This window comes from Vulpes lagopus, chromosome 19 (genome assembly GCF_018345385.1).
Source record: "Vulpes lagopus strain Blue_001 chromosome 19, ASM1834538v1, whole genome shotgun sequence".
NCBI lineage: Eukaryota > Metazoa > Chordata > Mammalia > Carnivora > Canidae > Vulpes > Vulpes lagopus.
In genome coordinates, this window is record NC_054842.1 from 35,539,526 (window position 1) to 35,562,056 (window position 22,531).

Consider the following 22,531-nt stretch of genomic DNA (forward strand, 5'->3'; position numbering starts at 1 on the left):
GTCTTGTGATGCTGAGAGATCATGAGCTGAGCCGAAATCAAGTCAGATGCTTAACCTATTGTGCCACCCAGGCACCTCTGTCTTCATATATATTTAACCTATGCAGGTAGATTGTCTCTTTAAAGCAGTTGGTACATAATGATATGATTCGTTTAACTGGAGAAAATGAAAAACATTTTCTGTCTGGAAACTTAATATTAAAGAAATGCCAAATAGTGTCACATAAGAATTTAATTAAAAATGGGTTTCTGGGCTTCTCCCCGGGGCGGCCGCGCGGGAGGAGGCCGCGATGGCCGATGAGATCGCCAAGGCTCAGGCCGCCCGGCCTGGAGGCGACACGATCTTCGGAAAGATCATCCGCAAGGAAATCCCAGCCAAAATCATTTTTGAGGATGACCAGTGTCTTGCTTTCCATGACATTTCCCCTCAAGCACCAACTCATTTTCTGGTGATACCCAAGAAGCATATATCCCAGATCTCTGTAGCAGAAGATGATGATGAAAGTCTTCTTGGACATTTAATGATTGTTGGCAAGAAATGTGCTGCTGATCTGGGCCTGAAGAAAGGTTATCGAATGGTGGTGAATGAAGGTTCAGATGGGGGACAGTCTGTCTATCATGTTCATCTCCATGTTCTTGGAGGCCGGCAGATGAATTGGCCTCCTGGTTAAGCATGTTTTAGGGATAATTTTCCCTTCTCTAGGCAATGATCAATATTTCTAAGTTCCAGTATATTAAACAGTATACTTACTTTTGCCTGTGTATGGATAGATTGAGGAAGTAATTTTTAAAACCCATATATAATAAAAGACAATGTTGCATGGTTAAAAAAAAAAAAATGGGTTTCTGAAAATGTAGTCATTTTGTTTAATCAGCAGTGAGGACAAAAAAAACACGAAGAAGAGGCAAACTTCTTTATACCAGACTGCCTCGGTTGTATCCTCATCGTTGAAAAAGTCAGAGTTGGATCTGGTGTCGGGAGGTAGCAAGCAGCATGAAGCAGGCCCACCCTGGCATACTCACTGAGAAGACCTGGTCAATACAGTGAGTGTCTGAGATTGTGCATTCAGTACTCTGATGGTCTTTCAGGGCAGGATATAGCTTACTAGTAGAGCCTTTTATCAGGGTGTCCCATGTCCATTATACATGGTGATCCTCTGTGAGAGGAGGGGTCCTACATTTTCTAGACTTGCTCTGTCCAATATGGGAGCCATTAGTCATGTGGGTTTTTAAGTTAAACTAATTAAAAATAAGTACAATTAAAACATTCCTCTATCGCACTAGCCACATTTCAAGTGCTCAATAGTCACCCAGGGCTGGGAACAACCGTATTAGACAGTGTAGATATAGTTATTTCCATCATCCTACCACATTCTGTTGGATGTGTCTCAAGTTAATGAGCTCCTTATCAGTGGCACAGGCAGGATTTGATCCCAGGTTTTTCTGACACAAACCCATGCCCTTTACTACTATCTCTCTGTCACTAATGTATTTCTAAGAGATTTGGGGCAGAACAGAGGCACAACCAGGTGTAAGCAGCAGGGAAGAGGAATGGAGAGAACAGAGAGGGAAGATGGCTCAAACAGGTCTGGGTCAGGCAGAAAACGTGCTGGGCGGCAAAGAGAGCATATTACAATGAGCCTGCTTGCCACCTCCAACGTGGTTTTTTTCAAGCCTTTGCTATTGGTGGGTCAGCATGCTACCTTGACAAATTCCCCCGTTCTCCTTCCTCCACCCCCCAGCTCCATTTCACCACCACTGGAAAACCAGGAAGATGAACTAAGAGAGACTCTTCTGAGGCTTCTTAAACTCACATTTAGGTCTGTTTTCAAGTGTTTGAGTATTGTTTTTTTTCTCTTGAATAATGGGCCGCTTTTAATGGCCATATTTTATCTGGGACCAAGAAAAAAAAAGGGCAAAGCAACTGTGTTTAGGTAGTTTGTTTTGAACTCTATAGTTATTAGAGGTCAGAACCTGTGTTTTTCAGCATGCATCACGCCCCACAGCAAACACTTGGGGATACAGTTTGATTCAGTCTTTGTGGAAACCAAATGTGGGAGTGTTTGTTTTGTTAATTAAAAGCAACATGGTAATGTAAAAGGAGTGCAGCCCGGATTTGAAGTTTGGCACAGGGTCAGTTCTTGAGAACCTCCCATCTCATTTTAAAAGATGAGCCTATTTTATTGTTTAGTTGTTGAACAAGATACTTCAGATGTACAAAAAGTAGAAATAGACAGTTGTATTATTATTTAACTGAGCATACCACTTACCCAGTTTAATAACTAAAGCATTACAATACTGAAGTGCTATATGCACTTCCTATTCCCAGGCCCCTGCCTTGCCCAAGTAATGTTATGGTTGATGTTTATCATTCCCATGCAAGTTTATATTCTTTTATCAGATAGGCATATACCTCTAAACAGTACATGGTATCACTTAAAATTTTTTTAAAAAGATTTTATTTATTCATGACAGACACAGAAAGGCAGAGACACAGGCAGAGGGAGAAGCAGGCTCCATGCAGGGACTGCAGGACTCGATCCCAGGACTGCAGGATCCCATCCTGAGCCAAAGGCAGATGTTCAACCACTGAGCCACCCAGCTGTCCAGTATCACTGAAAATTTTAAATAATCCTATTCTATCCTTTTTTCCACTCAACCTTGTTTTTGAGATTTATCTAGGTTGGCATATGTAACTCCAGTTCCTTTTAACTCTTGCTTTCAACCATAAAAATTTATGTAACCATCCACTCACCTTAGTAGTTTTCAGAAGCTCATTAATACCATCAGTGCTCTAATGAACATCTTTATGTCCCTTGAGGATATGAGTCAGTTTCTCTTGGGCCTTGCTGTTTAAAGCGTGTCTCTGGACTAGCAGCAATGACATCACCTAGAAACTTGTTAGGAAGTAAGACTCTCCAGTCCTTCCCCAGGCCTACTGAATCAGTCTGTATTTTAACAAGGCCCCATGGTGATTTATATGTACATCAAAGATTGAAAAGCACTGTCCTAAGGATACTCAGCAGTGGAATTGCTAAATCAAAGGGTAAATATATCTTCAGTATTTGCCAAATTGCTTTCAAAGGTTGCTGTACCATTATAAAATTTTGACCAGCAGTAGAAGTTCTTTTCCTTATATTTTCAACACTTGAGATAGGATTTAAAAATTTTGCCAACCCAATGTTTTTCTTCAAAAATGGTATCTCATTTTATGTTTATTATTTTTTAAGTTTTTATTTACTAATTTAAGTAATCTCTACACCCAAAGTGGGGCTCAAACCCCAAGATCAAGAGTTCGATGCTTTTCTGACCAAGCCAGCCAAGTGCCCTGAAAAAAATTTCTCATTTTTCTTTCTCTGATGACTAGTGAAGTTGGTTGTTCTACATGTTTATTAGTCATTACCTATTTTTCTATTGAGTTCACATTTTCTAATAGATTTGTCGTAGTTTTACATATATTCTGGAACTTATCTTTTGGCTGTAGCCTTTCCCTTATAGTAATACAAAATGTGCAAGAGATCAACAAGTGTCCTCATCATCCTTCTATATTAACACAGCATCTACTTTCTCGAACAAGCTTGGAGGGCAGGGTTCACATACTGTTGTATCCCCTAGGACTTACACCCCTCACTGACAGTAGACAGATTTGAGCATCACTGCAGCTCAAGGATCTGGGCTGGGGCTATTTATGCAGAAATAATTAGCATTTAGGGGAGATTTAAAGCAATGGGAATGGATGACATCAACTAGTTTGTAGACAAAAAAAAGGGGGGGTGGGGAGCAGAGCCTACTGAAGAGCTATAGTATCTGAGACTGGCCTAGGGCAAGAAGACCTTAATTAAGAAAACCCTAAAGCTATAAAACAAAAGATAGACATATCTATTTAAAAATTATATGGTAAAAAATACCATAAACAAAGCTAATAAACTAGATTTGGGAAAATTTGTAATGTAAATGACAAGGGCCAAGATATATATAATATATAAAGAGCTCTTAAAAATTGGCAAGAAGAGTCAGGCTAATTGTAAAATGGAATGGATATGAATAGGCTATGGAAAATGAAATCAAGTAGCCAGCAATTATATTTTTTAAATGCTCAAACTAATTTGTAGTTAGGAAAATTATTTTAACAATGAAAACAGCAAAAAAAAAAAAAAAAAAAAAAAAAAAAGAACAATGATATATAACTGTCTGAGATGTAGAAGCGTACCCCTTTTACACTTTAAGGTTTAAAAGAAATATTTTAAGTTCTTAGGAAAACAATCTGACATTTGTTAAATTCAAAAATTCCATTTACATAAAGTCCAAAAACAGGCAAAAACTAGTATGTAATTTTAGAAGTCCCCATAATGCTCACTTTAGGGGGAAGTTAGTAACAAGGAGCATGAGACTAATTTCTGAAGTGACAGTAATTTTCTATTTGATATGGGTGCTAGTCACAAAGATGTATTTACTTCCTGAAAATGAATGAAGCTATTTACTAAATAATTTTTACCTTTTTGTCTGTATGCTATGTTCAATATAAATGTTAAATTTCAATAAAGATTTTAAAGTGTAAAGTTTTTTAAAAACACAGTGTGCACATGCATACACCCCCCCCCTTTCTCTTGGGAAGAGAAGTCATCAATAACAATATATAGTAAGAATATATACACAAGGATGTTTATTGCAGCATTGTTCATAGTGGGGGAAAAAGAAACTGGAAATTGTGAATGCCCATCTACAGAAATGATTGAATAAATTATAATACACCATAAACGACAATCCATTCATTCCGAATGAACTGCAGAAATTTCCATAAGGTATTTGAGTGAGAGAAAAGCAAGTTGCAGAAAAGTAGCTATAACATACTGCAGTTGTGTTTAAAAAATAAAAAGACACCATATATAATGTGTGTGTGTAGGTCTTTAAATATTTTTTCTATACACAATTTATGCAAGCATGGAGAGAAATATGGAAGGTTACAAACAGGTAGCATGAGTTGGGGGTGAGGTGGGGAATGATGATGCTAGGGAATGGGTAACCAAAGAAAATTTAAAAGAAATTAAGAATTCACTTTTAAAAACTGGGCATTTGTTACCACATTTTTACATTTATGTAAAATTTTTAAAAAGAAATATACAAAGAAAAAGATAAAGGAGAAAGTGTAAAAACAGAATGAGTGTTTTGAGATGGTAGAAAATCCTTAGCTGTAGAAAATATCACAAAACATCAATAGTTAACTATGTCCTATTGGTGCTTAAATGAGAAGCGTAAGAACTGGAAAGTGTCCATTAGATTTGGCAATATCCACGAAGCTGGTGACAAAATTGACAAAATCAATCTGAATGAACTGAAGCAGAAGGCATATTAAGTGGGTGGAGAGTTAGTAAGGTTAAGAGTAAAGGTGGAAAAAGGAATGCTGACAGTTCTCTTGCTAATGACAACTAAAAAAAAAAAAATCAATAAAAATATAAAATATAACTTCTTAAAGGCACCAGAAAGCTGAAAAGGCAGTGATGAATTTCTATGCCAAGATGTAACAGAAGACAAACTCAAACTTGTGAGCCAGGCATTTGAAACCACTTAACCCTCGGAATGTTTACTGATTCTACAAGAGGTAAAAAGATTAAACAGCATTTTTGATAGCTTAGCATGGCTAGGGAGACACAACCTGGGATTGACAAAAGCTAATACTGGCAAACTCTAGCAAAATTCCCACATTTTGAGTTGAGACCCCAAGAGCATCACTTAAGAAATAATAGAGTTGATTTGTTTTTGAAATCCGAGTTACCTTTGATGTGAGTATGCAGCATAAATAAATATACAAGCAAATGAGACATGACAACATGAACTGGTGTTAGCAAAATTAATGAAGCAATAGAAACACACCCACAGGAGCTGCAGTTGCGGTTTAAGAGTTCACTAGATGTACAGCTTGACATAACTATGTTTAAAATGTTCAAGACAGGGATCCCTGGGTGGCGCAGCGGTTTGGCGCCTGCCTTTGGCCCAGGGCGCGATCCTGGAGACCCGGGATCGAATCCCACATCGGGCTCCCGGTGCATGGAGCCTGCTTCTCCCTCTGCCTATGTCTCTGCCTCTCTCTGTGACTATCATAAATAAATAAAAATTTTAAAAAAAATGTTTAAAATGTTCAAGACAATAAAGACAACTCTGGGAATTTCAAAGGGAGCTAGGGATAAAAAGAATAATTTAAAAAGAACTGAACCAAATTTGTAAAATTGAAAAATACACAATGAAATTAATAACTCAATATCAGAACAATACTAAACTGGAAAACAAGGAAATATCTAGAAGAAAAATACAGAGATTATAGAGGGGAAAATTATAAATAGAGACTGCACAATTAGCAATTAAAGGTCAAATAAGTATAAATGGAGTTCCAAAAGGAGAATTATGCAGAAGTAGATCGGAAGATAATTTTCTAAATGGTGAAAGGTAGTAAGCTATAGACTCAAGAGGTTCTGCAGACACTAAACAGGGAGAATACAAAAAACTAAAGACAAAATAAAACACCCCAGGCATATCATAGTAAAACTGCTAAAAGACAAACAGAAAAACTTTTAAAAAGCAGTTAGTAGAAAATATACTAAAATGTTACCTTTTCAGTAGAAAAGAATGGATTTTTCGAAAAAAAAAAATCCCTTCAACATGCTAAAAAGAAATAACTACCCATCTAAATTTTTATACCCAGCAAAACTACTATTTATTATCAGGCAAACAAAAGTTTGATGAAATTAATCAAGAGTAGAACAACTAAAAGAAATACTAAGGGTTTTTCTTTGGTCTAAGAAAAAAAAAATGATCCCCAATGAAAACTTGAAAATGTGATAAAAAGGATGAAAAGCAATGATAATGGTTAAAAATGTATATACAGATCTTCCTTATGATGGGGTTATGTCCCAATAAACTCACTGTAATTTGGAAATATCGTAAGTCAAAAATGCATTTAAAACCGACTAAACATCATAGCTTATCCTGCCTTCAACATGCTGGGAACACTTATATTAACCTATAGCTGGGCAAAAACTTCTAACACAAAGCCTATTTTATAATAAGTGTTGAATGTCTCATGTAATTTATTCAGTACTGTCCTGAAAGTGACAGAATGTTTGTAAGCTTTCTAATTGTTTACCCCATGATGACATGCCTGAATGGGAGCCGTGGCTTGCTGCTACTGCCAGGAACACACAAGTGTATCACACTACAGTATCAGTAGCCCAGGAAAAGAGCAAAACTCAAAACACAAAGTATAGTTTCTACTGATTGATATTGATTTCACATTGTCATAAAATTGAAAAATTTTAAGTCAAACCATCATTAAGTCAGGGACCATCTTTATGGCTAAATGCATAGCGGTTGTATAAAACAATACTTTCTTGTTGGAGTTAATAATTATCTATAATTAAAATCTAACAACAATAGCATATGGGTTGGGAGAGAAGTGAAGATTTACTTGCACTGTCTGGGAAAATGATAAAAGTACCAAGTAACAGGGGATCCCTGGGTGGCGCAGTGGTTTGGCGCCTGCCTTTGGCCCAGGGCGCGATCCTGGAGACCCGGGATCGAATCCCACGTCAGGCTCCCAGTGCATGGAGCCTGCTTCTTCCTCCGCCTGTGTCTCTGCCTCTCTCTCTCTCTCTCGCTCTGTGACTATCATAAATAAATAAAAATTAAAAAAAAAAAAGTACCAAGTAACATTAGACAAGGATAAGTCTAGTATGTGAGCTGTAACCTAGTGTATCAATAAAAGAATGGTAAAAGAGTGCGATTTCCAAATTAATAGAAAACTAAATATTTCTAGAAAATATGTTTTCTAACTATTTAGTTTCTTTCTAAAACTAGAAAGAAAATCATGGAAAAAGGAGCACACACACACACAAAGCCAGAAAAAAATAAAACTACATAGTAAGATGGTTTACTTAACCCCAAATATATTGGCAATTACATTAAATGTAAATGTGAATGTTTAAATTAACAGGTAAGTAGGGTTAAATGGACTTAAAACAAAAAACAAAACAACAACAACAAAACAAAAACAAAACAAAAAAAAAACTACATGCTATTTACAAGAGAGACATTTATAAGGTTTATAAAAGGTTTAAAGAAAAAAAGCACACCATGCAACCACTAGCCAAATGAAAGCTGGCACGCATCAAAGCAAAAAGCATTGCCAGAAACACAGAGAACACTTTAAAAAAAATTTTTAAATGGTTCAATTCACCAGGGATACAAATCAACTCTAAATTTATAAGCAACTAATAATATTGCCTCAAATTATAAAAACTGATATAACCAGAATATGCAAATTCAAAATCATAGTGAGATATTCTAACTTATCTCATAAATAATATATATATAAATGTAAACAACAGAATTGATCTAATGAACGTATGTAGGACACTTAATAACTGCAGTATACGGATTTTTTCTCATGCATACTGAACAAATTGACCATATTGTGAGTCATAAAAGCAAGCCTCACAAATTTGAACAATTGAAATGACAGATATGTTCTCTGAATGCCATGCAATCAATCTAAAAATCAACAAAGTGGTAATGAGAAAATCCACATGTATTTGGAAATAAATATATTTCTAAATAATCAGTAAGTCACACAGAAAGAAAAATGGAGATTAGAACATAAATTTTACTGAATGGTGATGAAAAGACTTCATCTCAAAATTTATGGGATGCAGATAAAGATTGTTATTATAAAGGCTAAAATCAATAAGCTAACTAGCCATCTTACTAAACTGGAGAAGGGAAAGTAAGACCAGATAAAGTAGAAGGAAGGAAATAAGAGGGATGAAAGGAATGTAGAAAACAAACATAGAGAATTTTAGGAATCAAAAAGTTAATTCTTTGTAAAGATGAATAAAATTGAAAAACCTCTAGTAAGACTAAGAAACAGAAGGCACTAGCCCAATAACAAAAATGAAAAGAGGACATCTATATAAACCCTGCAACATATCAGTTACTTTATATAAATAAAATTTAAAACCTAGAATAGACACATTCCTAGAAATTACAACTCTTTAAAATGGACACAAGATAAAAATATCTGAATATTCCTCTAGCTATTAATGAAATCCATACCTCAAAGGAATTATCAGATATCATGTCACTGGCAAAATTCTATCAGATTTTAAAGTAAGAAATAATGCCAATCTTACCTGTGTTATAAGGCCACAAAATCTTGGTAACAAATCCTGATCTGTTTCTTTCAAGGAACTTATGGGCCAGTTCCAGTGATAAAAATAGATGCAAAAATCCCAAATGAAATATTGGCAAGTCAAGTCTTGCAATACATTAAAATACATCACAATCAAGTTGGGCTCATTTCAGGAATGTAAACTTTAAAGTTTGAACATCAATTGACAGAACTTCCCAAATGAGAAACATCTTAGTAAAATGCAGAAAAATAATTTGAAAAACTCAGCATCCTTTCATGATTATATATATAAAAAAATCCCTTGAGAATTGAAACATGCTTCCTGGGATCCCTGGGTGGCGCAGTGGTTTGGCGCCTGCCTTTGGCCCAGGGCGCGATCCTGGAGACCCAGGATCGAATCCCACGTCGGGCTCCCGGTGCGTGGAGCCTGCTTCTCCCTCTGCCTATGTCTCTGCCTCTATCTCTCTCTCTCTGTATGTGACTATCATAAATAAATAAAATTTAAAAAAAAAAACAAAACATGCTTCCTTAATCTGGTAGAAAAAAAAAATCCAGATTCCAGAACATATACCATAATTAATATTGAAAACTTTCCCTTTGACATCAGTAAAAGATTTAGTATTCTTCTATTCAACATTTTGTTGCAATTCCTACACAGGGCAGAAGGTCAAAAAAAAAAAAAAAAAAGAAAATGTTGAAAGTAATGGAAGGGAAGAAATAAAACTCTATTTGTGGATCATATATGCAGAATCAAAATAAGTTCTATAATAGGAGTGATAAGAATATTTAGTGTATCTGCTAAACACAAACATCAACTCTATTTCTATCAATTGCTCTGAAGCTTGGTAAAAGTTTATTAAAATAAAGGCTGCTGGGATCCCTGGGTGGCGCAGCGGTTTAGCGCCTGCCTTTGGCCCAGGGCGCGATCCTGGAGACCGGGATCGAATCCCACGTCGGGCTCCCAGTGCATGGAGCCTGCTTCTCCCTCTGCCTATGTCTCTGCCTCTGTGTGTGTGTGTGTGTGTGTGTGTGTGTGTGACACTATCATAAATAAATAAAATTAAAAAAAAAAAAAGGTTGCTGGATTCCATCTCTAGTGGTTGATTCAGTAGGTCTTGCAGAGGGGAGGGGAGGTCTTTAAGAATTTGTAGTTCTAAGTAGTTCCCAAGAGATGCTAATATTCCTACTCAGGGGACCATACTTGGAAAACCACTGCTATAGCTTACCAACAATGAAGCTTAAAATCACTTATCCAGAAATCTAACAAAAGATATACAAAGATTCTACATAGAAAACTACAAATCATTGTGCACATAAGAGGATCTAAATAAAGGATATTGCATTGTCATAGACTGGAATTGTCAATATTCTTAAGATAAGAATTTACTTCAACCTAATCTATAATGCAATTTCATTCAAAATTTCCACAGGTTTCTTTTGGTGGAACTCAATAAGCAGATTCTGAAATGTGTACTGAGGCATTGTTGATAATTGTGAGGAAAGAACATGAACACTTAAGACAGATTCCCTGAGTCTGAATGCTGGCTTTTACTTTGTGACTATGGACAAATTACTTGAACTTCTAAGCCTGGTTTCTCATCCGTAATGTGGGGAAGGTCACTTGCACCTACCTTTATGTAAGATTGGTATGCAGATTCAATATCTACAGTTTAGATGCATGCCTATTACACATTAACTGTTCTGTATGAATTTGATAAATACGCTTAAAATACAGAAATAGGGAGGTGAAATCTACTGGCTATCTTCTAGAGTCCAGAGGCAGACTCCTGCATATATGGACACTTGGTTTGTGACAAAGGTGGATTTATAGAACAGTGGGGAAAGGCTCCCAATAAAAGATACTAGGACAACTTGGTGTCCATTTAGGAAAAAGCACTTCCCAATATTTATAAAAAGCAATTCCAGGTACATTATAGATCTAAATGGAATACCTGTTTTTTTTTTTAAAAGCTTTTAGAGTATAATCCAGGAGAGTATCTTCATGACATTAGGGCAGGAAAAAAAATATCTTAAATACTACACAATGTATATTAACCATAAAGGAAAATAATGACAAATTTTACATTAAAATTAAGATTGTGTGTTATGAGAAGAAACATTAATAGAATAAGAAAGTCACACACACTGAGTAGAAGAGATATTTTCAACATGTGACTGACAAAAGGCTTGTACACAAATACATACAGAATTTCACCTAACAAAAACCAAAAGGCAATTACTAAAAACAAAATACTCCTCAGAAGGGAAAAAAAAAACAAAAAAACAAAACCAAACAGCAGGTATCCAAATAAATAAACGGACAAAGGATTTAAGCAGGCATTTCACAAAGGAGGAAACTAAAATGAACAAAAATATGAAAAAGCAATTTAATCTCATTACTAAGCAAAGAATGCAAATTTTTTTTACCTCACACATCAGAATAGCTAAATTTTTTTAAATGCTGGATAACTGGGTACTGGTGAGAATATGGAGTGACAAGTGCAGTACTTACTGCAGGAAGAGTAAGTTGGCACAACCACTTATTTTAGCATTACTTAGTCAAAATAAAGATATGCACAATCCTATGACCAACTAATTTTAATCTTAAGTATATACATCCAAAGAAATATATACATCTGTGAATCAGCAGATAAATTATAATCATCATAGCAGCATTATTTATTTGTAATAGCCTCAAACTAGTAACTACCTGTATGTGTCCCAACAGTAGAAAAGACATATATAAATTATAGGATATCCACTAAGATGGAATATTATGAGGCGATGATTAAGAAATGATTCCACCTCATGGGTGAATCTTAAAGACATAATGTAGAGCAAAAGAAGCCTGACCCAAAAAAGGAGGCAGCATAACTGTAAAGTAAGAAAATGAGATGATTGCCAACAAAGAAGAGATGGTGATTACCTTGGCAGAGAGAAGTAAGTCCTGACCAGGAAGGGGAACTGGCATGGCTTCTTAAGTGTTGGCAATGTCCTTTCTCGACCTATGCAATGGTTATCTGGGTGTCTGTTCTATAATATTTGCTAAGCCTTAAATTTATATGCCTTATTGTTTTGTATACATTACTCTATGTGCCATTTCTCACAATAAAAAAGAAACGTTGGGAGTTTGAAAGGGCACACTTTTCTGAGTGTTGAACCTGGGCTTTACTAAAAGCGGAAAGGAATCCTGAGTTCCAAAAACACCTTAGTTATACATTTTAGAGCAGGAATAACCCAGAAAGTGATGTCAGACACGTTTTCCATCATCAGAGAAGGGGATAAAACTGCCCCAGATAGTGAAAGAGGAAGAGGCTCCAGCGTGATATGACTGAGGTTTAAGTACTGTCTGGATCCCTGAGAAGTGCAGCACTCTGGAGTGGAGGAGGGGAAGAGGCAGAGGCAAAGAAACTGTTGAGCCTGTTAGTGCCCATGAATCCTGTTTTTCCTCCCCTCCCAGCCTTTATAACATGCTGTACCTTCCTGCTCAGTCTTACTTATCACCCCTTCACCTAAATTCTATCCTTGAAGACTCAGCTCAGGGCCCTCTGTTCCAAGAAATCTCAACCCTTACCCCCTCCTTTTTAAAAGCTGCCCATTCCCAACAGTCAGGGTTCTGTGGCATGGTCCCTCTCTGCTCTCCACCCCATGGACCAGTCTTTTAGCTCCTGCAGACAAGTGACCTCTGCATTACAGGCTGCCTGACTTTTCCGGTGCTAATAGGGCTATGGGCTGGCAAGGTAGAACTGAGAAGATACTGGAGGGGCCTCCTCAGATAGGAGGTAGGGGGAGAGCTCTGGAAGGGGCTTTCCTTCCCAAAGATTCCTCCCTTAGTGGTCTTCAAGTGGAAGAAGCAGGGAGAGAAATGTTTGCCTCTGAATTGGGACTCAGCCTATGTCTCCATTCATGGTCGTAACCTAGCTTCTCACCACCACATAGAAGTGACTAGGGTAGTTATTTTACTAGTCCCATTTTACAAACTAGAAGTGTTTTGGGCTAAGGTTTATTGCTGACCAGAGCACTTAAGAGCCAAGGTACTGGATAACCAGTTCCCCTGCAACAAGCTCATCCTGCAGCCCAGACCTCTGAAGTTAGCTGTCCTCTGCCTGCTACCTCCTCTTCTCTTGCTGAGAAGAGAATCAGAAATGTGCAATTCAGGAAGTATGTGGGGAGCACCTGTTAGGAGCGGTTAACAGCTACAGAGGGCTACTACGTCACATTGTCCTGGCTATCTTTGAGGGGCTTACGGCAGAGAGGGTGGAGAGGAGTCCAGAGCCATCCTGGGCTCAAGCCTTTCCTTTCTTACTCCTGACCTCACATTTATTGATTTGGCATATTTTTACATATATTTACCAAGGCTCCCTATGGACTGAGGAGACTCCTCTAGAAACACTGGTACCCACTTCCAGCTGACAATGTTTGCCAGTCTCCAAGCCCCCTGGCCTGTAAGAGCTAGTGCATGTGAAAGTAGATCACTACCAGATAAAGATCCTTGAACAAACCTATCCTTCCACAATCCTATTCCTGGAATTCTCACTGAGTCTGGACCAGCCCTGGGAATGGTCAGTTCAGAGGTCAATCTCTATCCTTACCTAAAACTTATTTCTAAGAAACTATGACTTGTTCTGAATATCTGCTCCATGGAAGAGGGCCACAAAGTGGCTACAGTCTGGCTCAAAACTTAGTCACTAAAGGGGCATTCTCCTCCACCTCAGGGTACAAAGATGAAAATTTGATGAGCTTCAGGCTCCTCCGAAAAGTCCAAGAGGCCTCCCACACTTCCTGCTGGGGGTGGGAAGCAGAGAGAAGTCAGAGAATAGACCATGAGCCTCAGCCTACTTCTCAAATTAATTTGTTTACTGACTTTTCCTAGAGTCCCAGTGCCAAGATCTAAAGGCCTGTGCTGTCCATAAAGAAGCAGCCCACACGTCCCAAGAGCAGCTGAAACCAGCTCACCCATTTATTTGACTGTGAACATGAAGAACAACAAAATTAAACAATCTTTAATAAAATTCCTATAGAAAACTCAGTCACAGGGTTCTCAGTTCTCTCTCTCATGTCACTGAGGATTGAGAGCTCCCAAAAATCTTTGGAGAAAAAGCAGTAGTTTTGCTGGATATTGCCAGTACTCAGAAAGAGCATCCATTTACACATTCAAACCAGTAGTTCTTATTGCACATATTAACATTATTTGCCATCTAGCACCCTAAGTGTATGGTACCTCAACAAATAAATTAAAGAATTCCATGTGGCATATAACCATTTCAATTTGAACTGATATCCTTGAAAAATCACATTATTATAAGTTTTAATAAATACAGTAAGAACAGCTGGCATTTTACTAAAATACTGAATTTTAGGTCTGGAGATGATTCCATAAACAGTTTCCTTTCACTTGCTTTCTGTCTTGGATGCATTTGCTCAAGTATTATGCTCTATGAAGTGAACTCTTTCATAGATACCATGTAAAAACTGAAATTACTATGTGCCTCATCACAGAAGCAACTGGAAGAACTGGATCTCATAGTTAACTAAAAACTTAGGAAAAAGCTCTGCTTTTTGTAAAACTTTAAAACACGACAGGAAAAAAAAAAGAAATGTCTTTTTATATAGAACTCCCCACATGAAATTTTATAAATATATATGCAGCATATATATAATATTTGCCTCACGAGCAGATTTTCACCAAGTCTGATAGGAATGATGCTGTCATGGTAGATAAATATCAACAAAAGAATTAATCTTTCCACAAGTTTAAAGATTTCTTTTGAAAAATAATCATAATTTCAAATTATGTTATAATTTGTAGTTTATATAATTTAAAAAGGGAAGAAAGATGCCTTTCTTTTAAGCCTCATTTGGAAAGTAAGAACAACTACCAGTCCCCAAGTGTGGATAAGTTGGTTGAGTGATAACACTTGGTCACAATACAAAAAGAAGTATTTACACCTTTCTGGAAAAGTACCAAATACTTTAAAAAAAAGAGTAAGACAGAAAACAATCTCTAGTAGCATTCTTCGGCGTGCAAAGTCAGCAGGAAATGATTATCCATAATGTTGGGAGTTTTCATGATGAATCTTGGAAGCATTCAATAAAGCAGAGGGTGGTCATCAGGGATTGTTCAGATTAGGATGTGTGGGATGCCTTGTTCTTAATTTAACTAAGTTCCAGGATTTCATTCCCTTTATAACATCTCTGGCAGGATCATGTTCAATTTAGTGCAAGTGCAAAATGAAAACTAAACAAACCAACAAATACATTAGGAGCAAAGGCTGATCATTAAGATCTGTAGTCTTTCCGAACTGTGTGCGCCATCCAGTTCACTTTAGTAGTCCAGCTTTCCCTGAGTGCCTCATCAAATTTTTGCTTAAATTGCTTGAGTGCTTCTTCTTCACTCTTCCCTAAGGCAAGAGAGTCCTAAAAATGAAAGAGAAAAAAATCTGATTTTATATATCCTCCATAGTGACATGCAAATGTCCAACTCTCAACCATACCTCCCCAGCCATCATTAAACTGTGTGCCTCATGTTCTTATTTAAATGTTTTCTGCAGCATGGAGAATGACAACTAAGGTAAGGTGATAATATAGTTCCTGCCACAGGGTTTTTGAAGATGAAATTTATGATGACTGCAAGACAATTACTCAGTTGCTTGTCACTACCACTCCTGGAGAGTACAGTCTCACAGGAAATTGCTCTGTTCCATTCCCTTTGAACATTTGAATGAAATAGGCAGGTACAGCTGAGCTTCATGCCTACAAAGTCCAATATACAAAGAAAAGGAGTTTTTACCTTAAGATACTGTATATCCTTGACTGATGTGAGCTCAGGAAGCCCTGCAGTCAACATCAGTGCAAAAAGGGTGATGAAGAGATTCCCGTGCCGTCGTAATATCAGATATGCATCCTCACAACACTGGCGGAAGCTTCAGTTGACACAACAAATCACAAGAACATGATGTTAGAGAAGAGAGCAAATTTCGTAAAGGAAAACAAGAGACATATCTAGATTTTCTGTAAGAGCTGGAAATTTTCTACAGAACTGAAGGTTTAATTCTGATTTTTAAAGCACTTTGAAAATTGTTCCAAGACTAAAATTTACATAGAACTGATCTGGCTGTCTAAAATGACACATATCTTTTTAAAAATACAACTAAAGTTCTTATAAAAGGCTATGTAATATGTAACACCTGTGCTTTTTAATTCTATGCTTTTTAATTCTATGAGACCCAAAAACTAGTTATAAAACAAGTGGTAATTTATAATCCATGAGGATTTGTGAACAATGTTTCTAGATTCTAGATTTATAGTGTAACTCCAGAGATTAATTTCTTTGATTTCGTCCCAAGTATGGATGCTTTCGCACTGCACCTCCATATCATCTTGCCTTCCCTCTCTCTCCTCTTAAAGATAGTTATTCAAGAGGACCATCTGATGCTATCTCCCTAATTTTGCCAAAAAAGAGAAATGAACACCCAGAGATATATTCTGCACAAACTCAGACACATCTAGAAATGATAATTATAATCATTTGGTGAACACAGTATGAGTTGGTCACATCATATAACTTAATTCTAACTATCATAATAGCCCTAAAAAATTTTTTTTTAAGATTCATTTATTTATTTGAGAGAGAGTGAGAGAAAGTTTGAGGAGGGGGAGAGGGAGTGGGAGAGAAGCAGACTCTCCACTGAGCTTGGAGCTCCAACATGGACTCGATTTCACAAACCTGAGATAATGACTTGGGCCAAAATCAAGAGTTGGGCGCTTAACCAACTGAGCCACCAGGCACCCTATAATAGCCCTAAAATTTAATTATTTTTGTCACTATTTTAAGACGAAGAAACAAAGAAGACAAGTAACGTGCTTGGAAACATACAAGTAGTGAGGACCGGATCAGAAATTACAAAGTTCTGAACACTGCGTCCTTTAGAATGAGAGCAAACTGCCTGTCCCTCTTAGCATCTCATAATGAAATGTCTAACAGTTTCAGAGAATTTTCTAAGACAAAGAGTGGTATATTATTGGAATAAAACACAGTAACTTATTTCAAATTTCAAGAATGTTTCTCCTCTCTAAACCAAAACATGGATCTGACAGGCGAATTCCCCAAAAGCCTCCAGTTAGCAGATTAAATGTTTCCCTGATCTAAATATACCTCAGCTAAGAAATGCTAGTCCAACTAGTCAGATGAGAAAATGTCAGATACGTTTTTTTCTTGACATGAGGTCAATACTTACCGGCCAAACTTTTCTGTGTTTCCTGTTTTTCCTTGTTGAATCACATGAATGAAATCATAGGTAAGAATAAAAGGCACCCGTTCCCTTTTAATGCCAAATTTAGACTTGAAATTTCCAAGAATATGTCCAAAGTCAATGTGGAAGAGCTGGAAAACAAATGGGACTTGATTTCTCTTGTTTCTCTGGTTCCAAACAGAAAGGCAAGATCTCAGCAGTCCTAGACCTGCAACACTTCACTGATCTTCAGCTGAGCCCTTGCCTCACTCTGTATTGATTGTACAGTTGCTACTATGTGTATAACAGAGTGATTTGGTAATTATATTATTACAAAACTCTCATGAGCCCTTCTCCGTTTTCAGAGGCTACTGGGTCACTTGGGAAGACTGTTTCTAATACTCATAGATCTTTTATACGCACTAATAACCCAGGCCTGATATTAAACTGCATTTACCTAGTGCAAAAGACAAATCTTTAAAAAGGAAAAGTTTTATTTTTTTAAAAAAATTCTTTTCCTTTTTTTAAAAGATTTTATTTATTCATGAAAGACACACAGAGAGAGAGGCAGAGACACAGGCAGAGGGAGAAATAGGCTCCATGCAGGGAGCCTGACATGGGACTCGATCCCAGGACTCCAGGATTATGCCCTGGGCCAAAGGCAGGCACTAAACCGCTGAGCCACCCAGGGATCCCAAAAAGGAAAAGTTTTTAAAAAGAAAAAGAAAAATATATCCAAATTATAAACATGTCTGATTTTTTAAAATTTTTTAAAAGATTTATTTATTTATGAGAGAGAGAGAGAGAGAGAGGAGGAGGAGGGAGAAGCAGGCTCCATGCTGGGAGCCTGACGTGGGACTCGATCCCGGGATTCCAGGATCACACCCTGGGCCAAAGGCAGGCACTAAACCACTGAGCCATCCAGGGATCCTAACATGTCTGATTTTTAAAAAGCCAAATAGTTCTACATATCAAACTATTTTGGTCAATATTTCTAAGTACTTGCCCAACAGCCCCCTCAATACCCTGAGTGCTAGTACTTCGAGGTAACTTCTGGCCACTCTTTAATGGGTTTTTCCTCCATTTTTTAAATGGTATATTTATACTTATTTTTTACTTCCTAGTTTTGAATTATGGAAGGTAAAGATTTAGTACTTTGTGCTGATGTAATGCTATACAATGAGGCACAGTATATCATAATTTCTGGTTAAATTAGTACTCCATGTTCACACTGTTCAGGCCATGTAAGTACATTTCAAAGCTAAACCATGTAGCAACAGTACACTATCAATACATTTCCCTTTTTGCCCATATTTTTCCTTGACAAAGCTTTTTTGGGCTTAGTATCCTAGGACCCTACTATTAATTCTTCTCCAAATCTTTTTTTTTTTTTTTTAAGATGTATTTATTCATTTGAGAGAGAGAGAGTCTGGGGTAGAGGGACAGAGTCCCAAGCAGACTCCCCACTGAGCACAGGGCCTGCAGTGGGGCTCCATCCCACAACCTGAGACCATGACCTGAGCCAAAACCAAGAGTTGGACATTCAACCAGCTATACCACCCAGGCGCCCATTTATCCATATCTTATATTGAAAGGTCATTTTAAGTAACTGCAGTAACTTTTCAGACATTAAACAAGTATTTATCACCTAACTTTAAGCAAACAAACCAATGAATATGTGAAGCAGATGGTGTGTGAAACAAAAGGAAAGCAAAAAGACATGACTCCAAGCATTACTAAAGAATTGCCTGAATTACACAAGATATTGTACTGTATGTAATAGCATCATGAGGCCTTTGGCAGACTCTGGGGAGGCTCACCTGGCCAGTTTTTTTGACCATGATGTTGTCACTATGTCTATCACCAATCCCAAGGACATAAGAAGCTACACAGTAGCCGGCACAGGACAAGGTAAACTCTTCAATGGCTCGGTCTAGGTCATCCCTGAATAAGAAAGAGAGAGAGAAAAAAAAAAAAATGAATGAATGAATGAAGGAATAGATGTTTTCAGACTCCAAAAGTATTTCAGACTTACAAAAGTGTAAGTAAGACCCAATTCACACTTGTTTCCTTTTTAATTTTGAGTAGAAAGGCAACACAGAGCTGCCAAAACCGTATGAGCAGACCATGCAGGATCAGCCAAGAGAGGGAGGGTGATCAGTGCAGAAGCAGGGCAGAAAGAAGTCAGCAGGAAGACTCAAAGACTTTGGATCACTGGACCTCAGCCATTCAAACTGCTGTGTCCTGGGGACTGAGCTTCATTGGGGTTGGGGAGTAGGTTCATATGTATAATAATAGGAGACCCTCAGCTTTGCTTGGATGATATGATGCTGGGCTTTAGAACATTTTTTGATCAGTTTTGACCTAACACTAGAATTCCGTATTTAAGAGGTAAGTATTACAGTTCCAACACTTTAAGTCACTGACTTAAATTAGAAGTTGGTAACACAGACCCTTTAAAGACAAAGTCTTAAGATTAAAATTTGAAAACTAATTCTCCACACAAGCCCTTGGGTTTTGCCAATGATGAAATATAAATCTGACTTTGAAGTCTTTAGACAAAATACTTGCAGTGTTTTCCCTCACTATGAAATTCCTTAATTGTCTATGATTAGGTCTTTTCCAACATAATAACCATTAATAACAGTTTCCAGCCCTGTTTTTTTTTTTTTAATATGGAGAGATCACAGTCTACAAACTCATTTACTGCTATTGTAAAAGTCTACTGAAAACTTACCTAAGGTCATATATTCACTAAGTATAGAAGCTGACACATTTAAAAAAATTATTTAAAAATTTTGTAAAATCTTATATTGTAACTACTGTAAGGCTCTTAAATTTGATCTAGATAAAGTAGAATTTAATGCTAACCATCTGTGAGACTTTAGGAAGGCCTACTTTCTCATTCTGATCTAACCTGAAATAAAGCAATAAATAACATTAACATTTCCTCTAGGACAATTATGGTTCTACTTGGAAGAGCCATTTTTTTTGTCCGGCTGCTTGTTCAGAAGAATGATACACAAACTAACCCAGAATTGTATTCTTTAAGCCAGTTCAGAAGGGCATCTTTGTTGAAGGCTGCTGCGGCAGCCACATTGCTACTGTTCAGCTGAATGTCAGCAATTGTTTCAGAGGTGCTCACAACTTCAATGAGGCCAGAGCGGTCTCCTGTCGCTAAACAGCCATAAGGCAGCATCCTGAAAGGGAAAAAAATTGGCACAGTCACATGTATATGTTAGCCATAAAATGAAACTTTAACAGAGTAAGTTTCTTCCTTGATTTTTTTTATTTTACTATTATTTTTTAAGACTTTATTTATTTCTTCATGAAAGACACACAGAGAGAAGCAGAGACAACGCTAAATTATAATTTGTTATCTAGTTATTCTGATAAAATATTCCATTTGTAGAGATGGACAGAAGCATATCAGATAAAAGAAGTCTTTCATTTTTACTCTAAATTTTGGAGAAGGGAGTTACCCTATATAGAGCACTTAATAGTAGCAGGCTAAGCACTTTACACATTACCTTGCTTAATGAATGGCAACTCCATCCTTCCAGTTGTTCAAACTCACAATTTTAAAGTCACCTTTGACTCTTTCTCTCATAACCAGCATTTACCTACTTTGAAAATGTATACTTAAGATTTCTCTGCCTCCACTCTTCCTTTGGTTCCTACTCTAGATCAAGTCACCATCAATCTTTACTCAATTATTCAAGTTCCTTTATTAGCCTCCCTGCTTCCACATCATAGTCTGTTTTAAATCCAACAGCAATACAGTCCATTTAAAAGATACGCATTTTATGTCACTCCCCCACCCCATCAAAATTTCTGCATTGGCTTCCAACCTTAGGGTGAAAGCCAACATGCTTGCCATAGCTCTCACAACGTCCTTCACTTCTAATATCCTCCCCTTATTCACTTTATTCCTACTATACTGGCTCCCTTGCTTTCCTCAAACGTATAAGGCACAACAGTCCCTAATTCCACTTTCTCTGCCCAGAACATCTTTCCCCAAGACATCTACATGACTTACTCCCTTATTTCTTTGAAGTCTTTGCTGAAATGTTTCCATCTCAGTGAGAAATTCCTGATTTAAATTTACAAAACTATCTGTAACACAAAACTTGCTATCTCTTCCCTGCTTCATTTTCCACTGTAAGCCCTCAACACTATCCAGACATCTTGTACATTTTATTTATATGTTTGTTTACTGTCTTTCTCTCTACCAGTAGGATGGAAGTTTTACTAGACAGGGGTGTTCTGTTCCCTGCTGTATACTCAGTGCCTGAGAACATGCCTGGCACAAAGCAGGCACTCAATAAATATTTCTGAACGAATAGACAAATTTAATAACGAAATCCCCTCCCCCCAAAAACAAAAAACAAACAAAAAAATAACAAAATCCCTGTTCAGTAAGTTCCCAATTTCACAAATGAGAAAAAGTAATTTGCAAAAGGTTATACATTTAAGCATAAGATCTAAGACTTAAAAATAGGTTTGTGCGGCTCTGAAACTATCTTTCAAATCCAACAGTCTCTAGAGTCACTGATTATTTAACAGGCCTCTCATGCTGTTCTTGTGTAAAGTAATTTTTGCTAAATTGATAGGTAGCATTTTGCTTTGAATTTCATTTATATAATCCCTAATGAAAATTAAAACTTTCTCATGTCTCTTTTACCCATTTTTAGAAGATTTTCTCTTATGTCTTAGGATTCACATTCTTTCCCTATTTATTAGGGTTTTAAAATATTTTCCTTAGTGATTTATATGACTTTTTAATATATTAACATTATCTTTTTCTTCTTTTGGTTGTAAATATTTTCTAGTTTTGTAAAAACTGTGCTATCCTTATAGCAACTCCAAAATGGAATGTGATACCTGGGGAAGTTCAAATGAAAGTTGATTATAGAAAATACAATGGATGCAATTCACAGACTCAATAAATAAATGGGTACAGCTATGTGCCATGCATTCTGTTTGCTGCTGGTGATATAGAAAGAAGAAAAGCGGTCCTTGCTCTCGGTGAACAGATAAGGCCCAAATGCACAATGTGTACATGATCTTTGTATGAACAAGAATTGCCATGAGAGGGCAGCCCCAGTGGCACAGCGGTTTAG

General features: G+C 37.0%; 2 protein-coding genes across 4 annotated transcripts in view; one reads left to right on the top strand and one right to left on the bottom strand.

The window, feature by feature from the left end:
* Positions 1-238: 238 nt before the first annotated feature.
* On the top strand, positions 239-754 carry LOC121478856 (histidine triad nucleotide-binding protein 1). The gene has a single exon (XM_041734250.1). The coding sequence runs from the start codon at positions 290-292 to the stop codon at positions 668-670; it is 381 nt and encodes a 126-aa protein (XP_041590184.1). The 5' UTR covers positions 239-289; the 3' UTR covers positions 671-754.
* Positions 755-11,323: 10,569 nt separating this feature from the next.
* The window catches only part of PIK3CB (phosphatidylinositol-4,5-bisphosphate 3-kinase catalytic subunit beta), a 205,757-nt gene continuing 194,549 nt past the window's right edge, over positions 11,324-22,531 (bottom strand). For all 3 annotated transcript variants that reach the window (XM_041734141.1, XM_041734139.1, XM_041734140.1), the window contains 5 exons: positions 20,441-20,608; positions 19,229-19,352; positions 17,415-17,560; positions 15,968-16,100; positions 11,324-15,594 (listed from right to left, as the gene is read on the bottom strand). In XM_041734141.1, the coding sequence (XP_041590075.1) occupies positions 15,457-15,594; positions 15,968-16,100; positions 17,415-17,560; positions 19,229-19,352; positions 20,441-20,608 (709 nt within the window). In that variant the 3' untranslated portion in view covers positions 11,324-15,456. The remainder of the gene's footprint in view (positions 15,595-15,967; positions 16,101-17,414; positions 17,561-19,228; positions 19,353-20,440; positions 20,609-22,531) is intronic.

Excerpts from the sequence above, each read along its gene's own strand:
- LOC121478856 (XM_041734250.1), top strand. The coding sequence starts at position 290 with ATGGCCGATGAGATCGCCAAGGCTCAGGCCGCCCGGCCTGGAGGCGAC.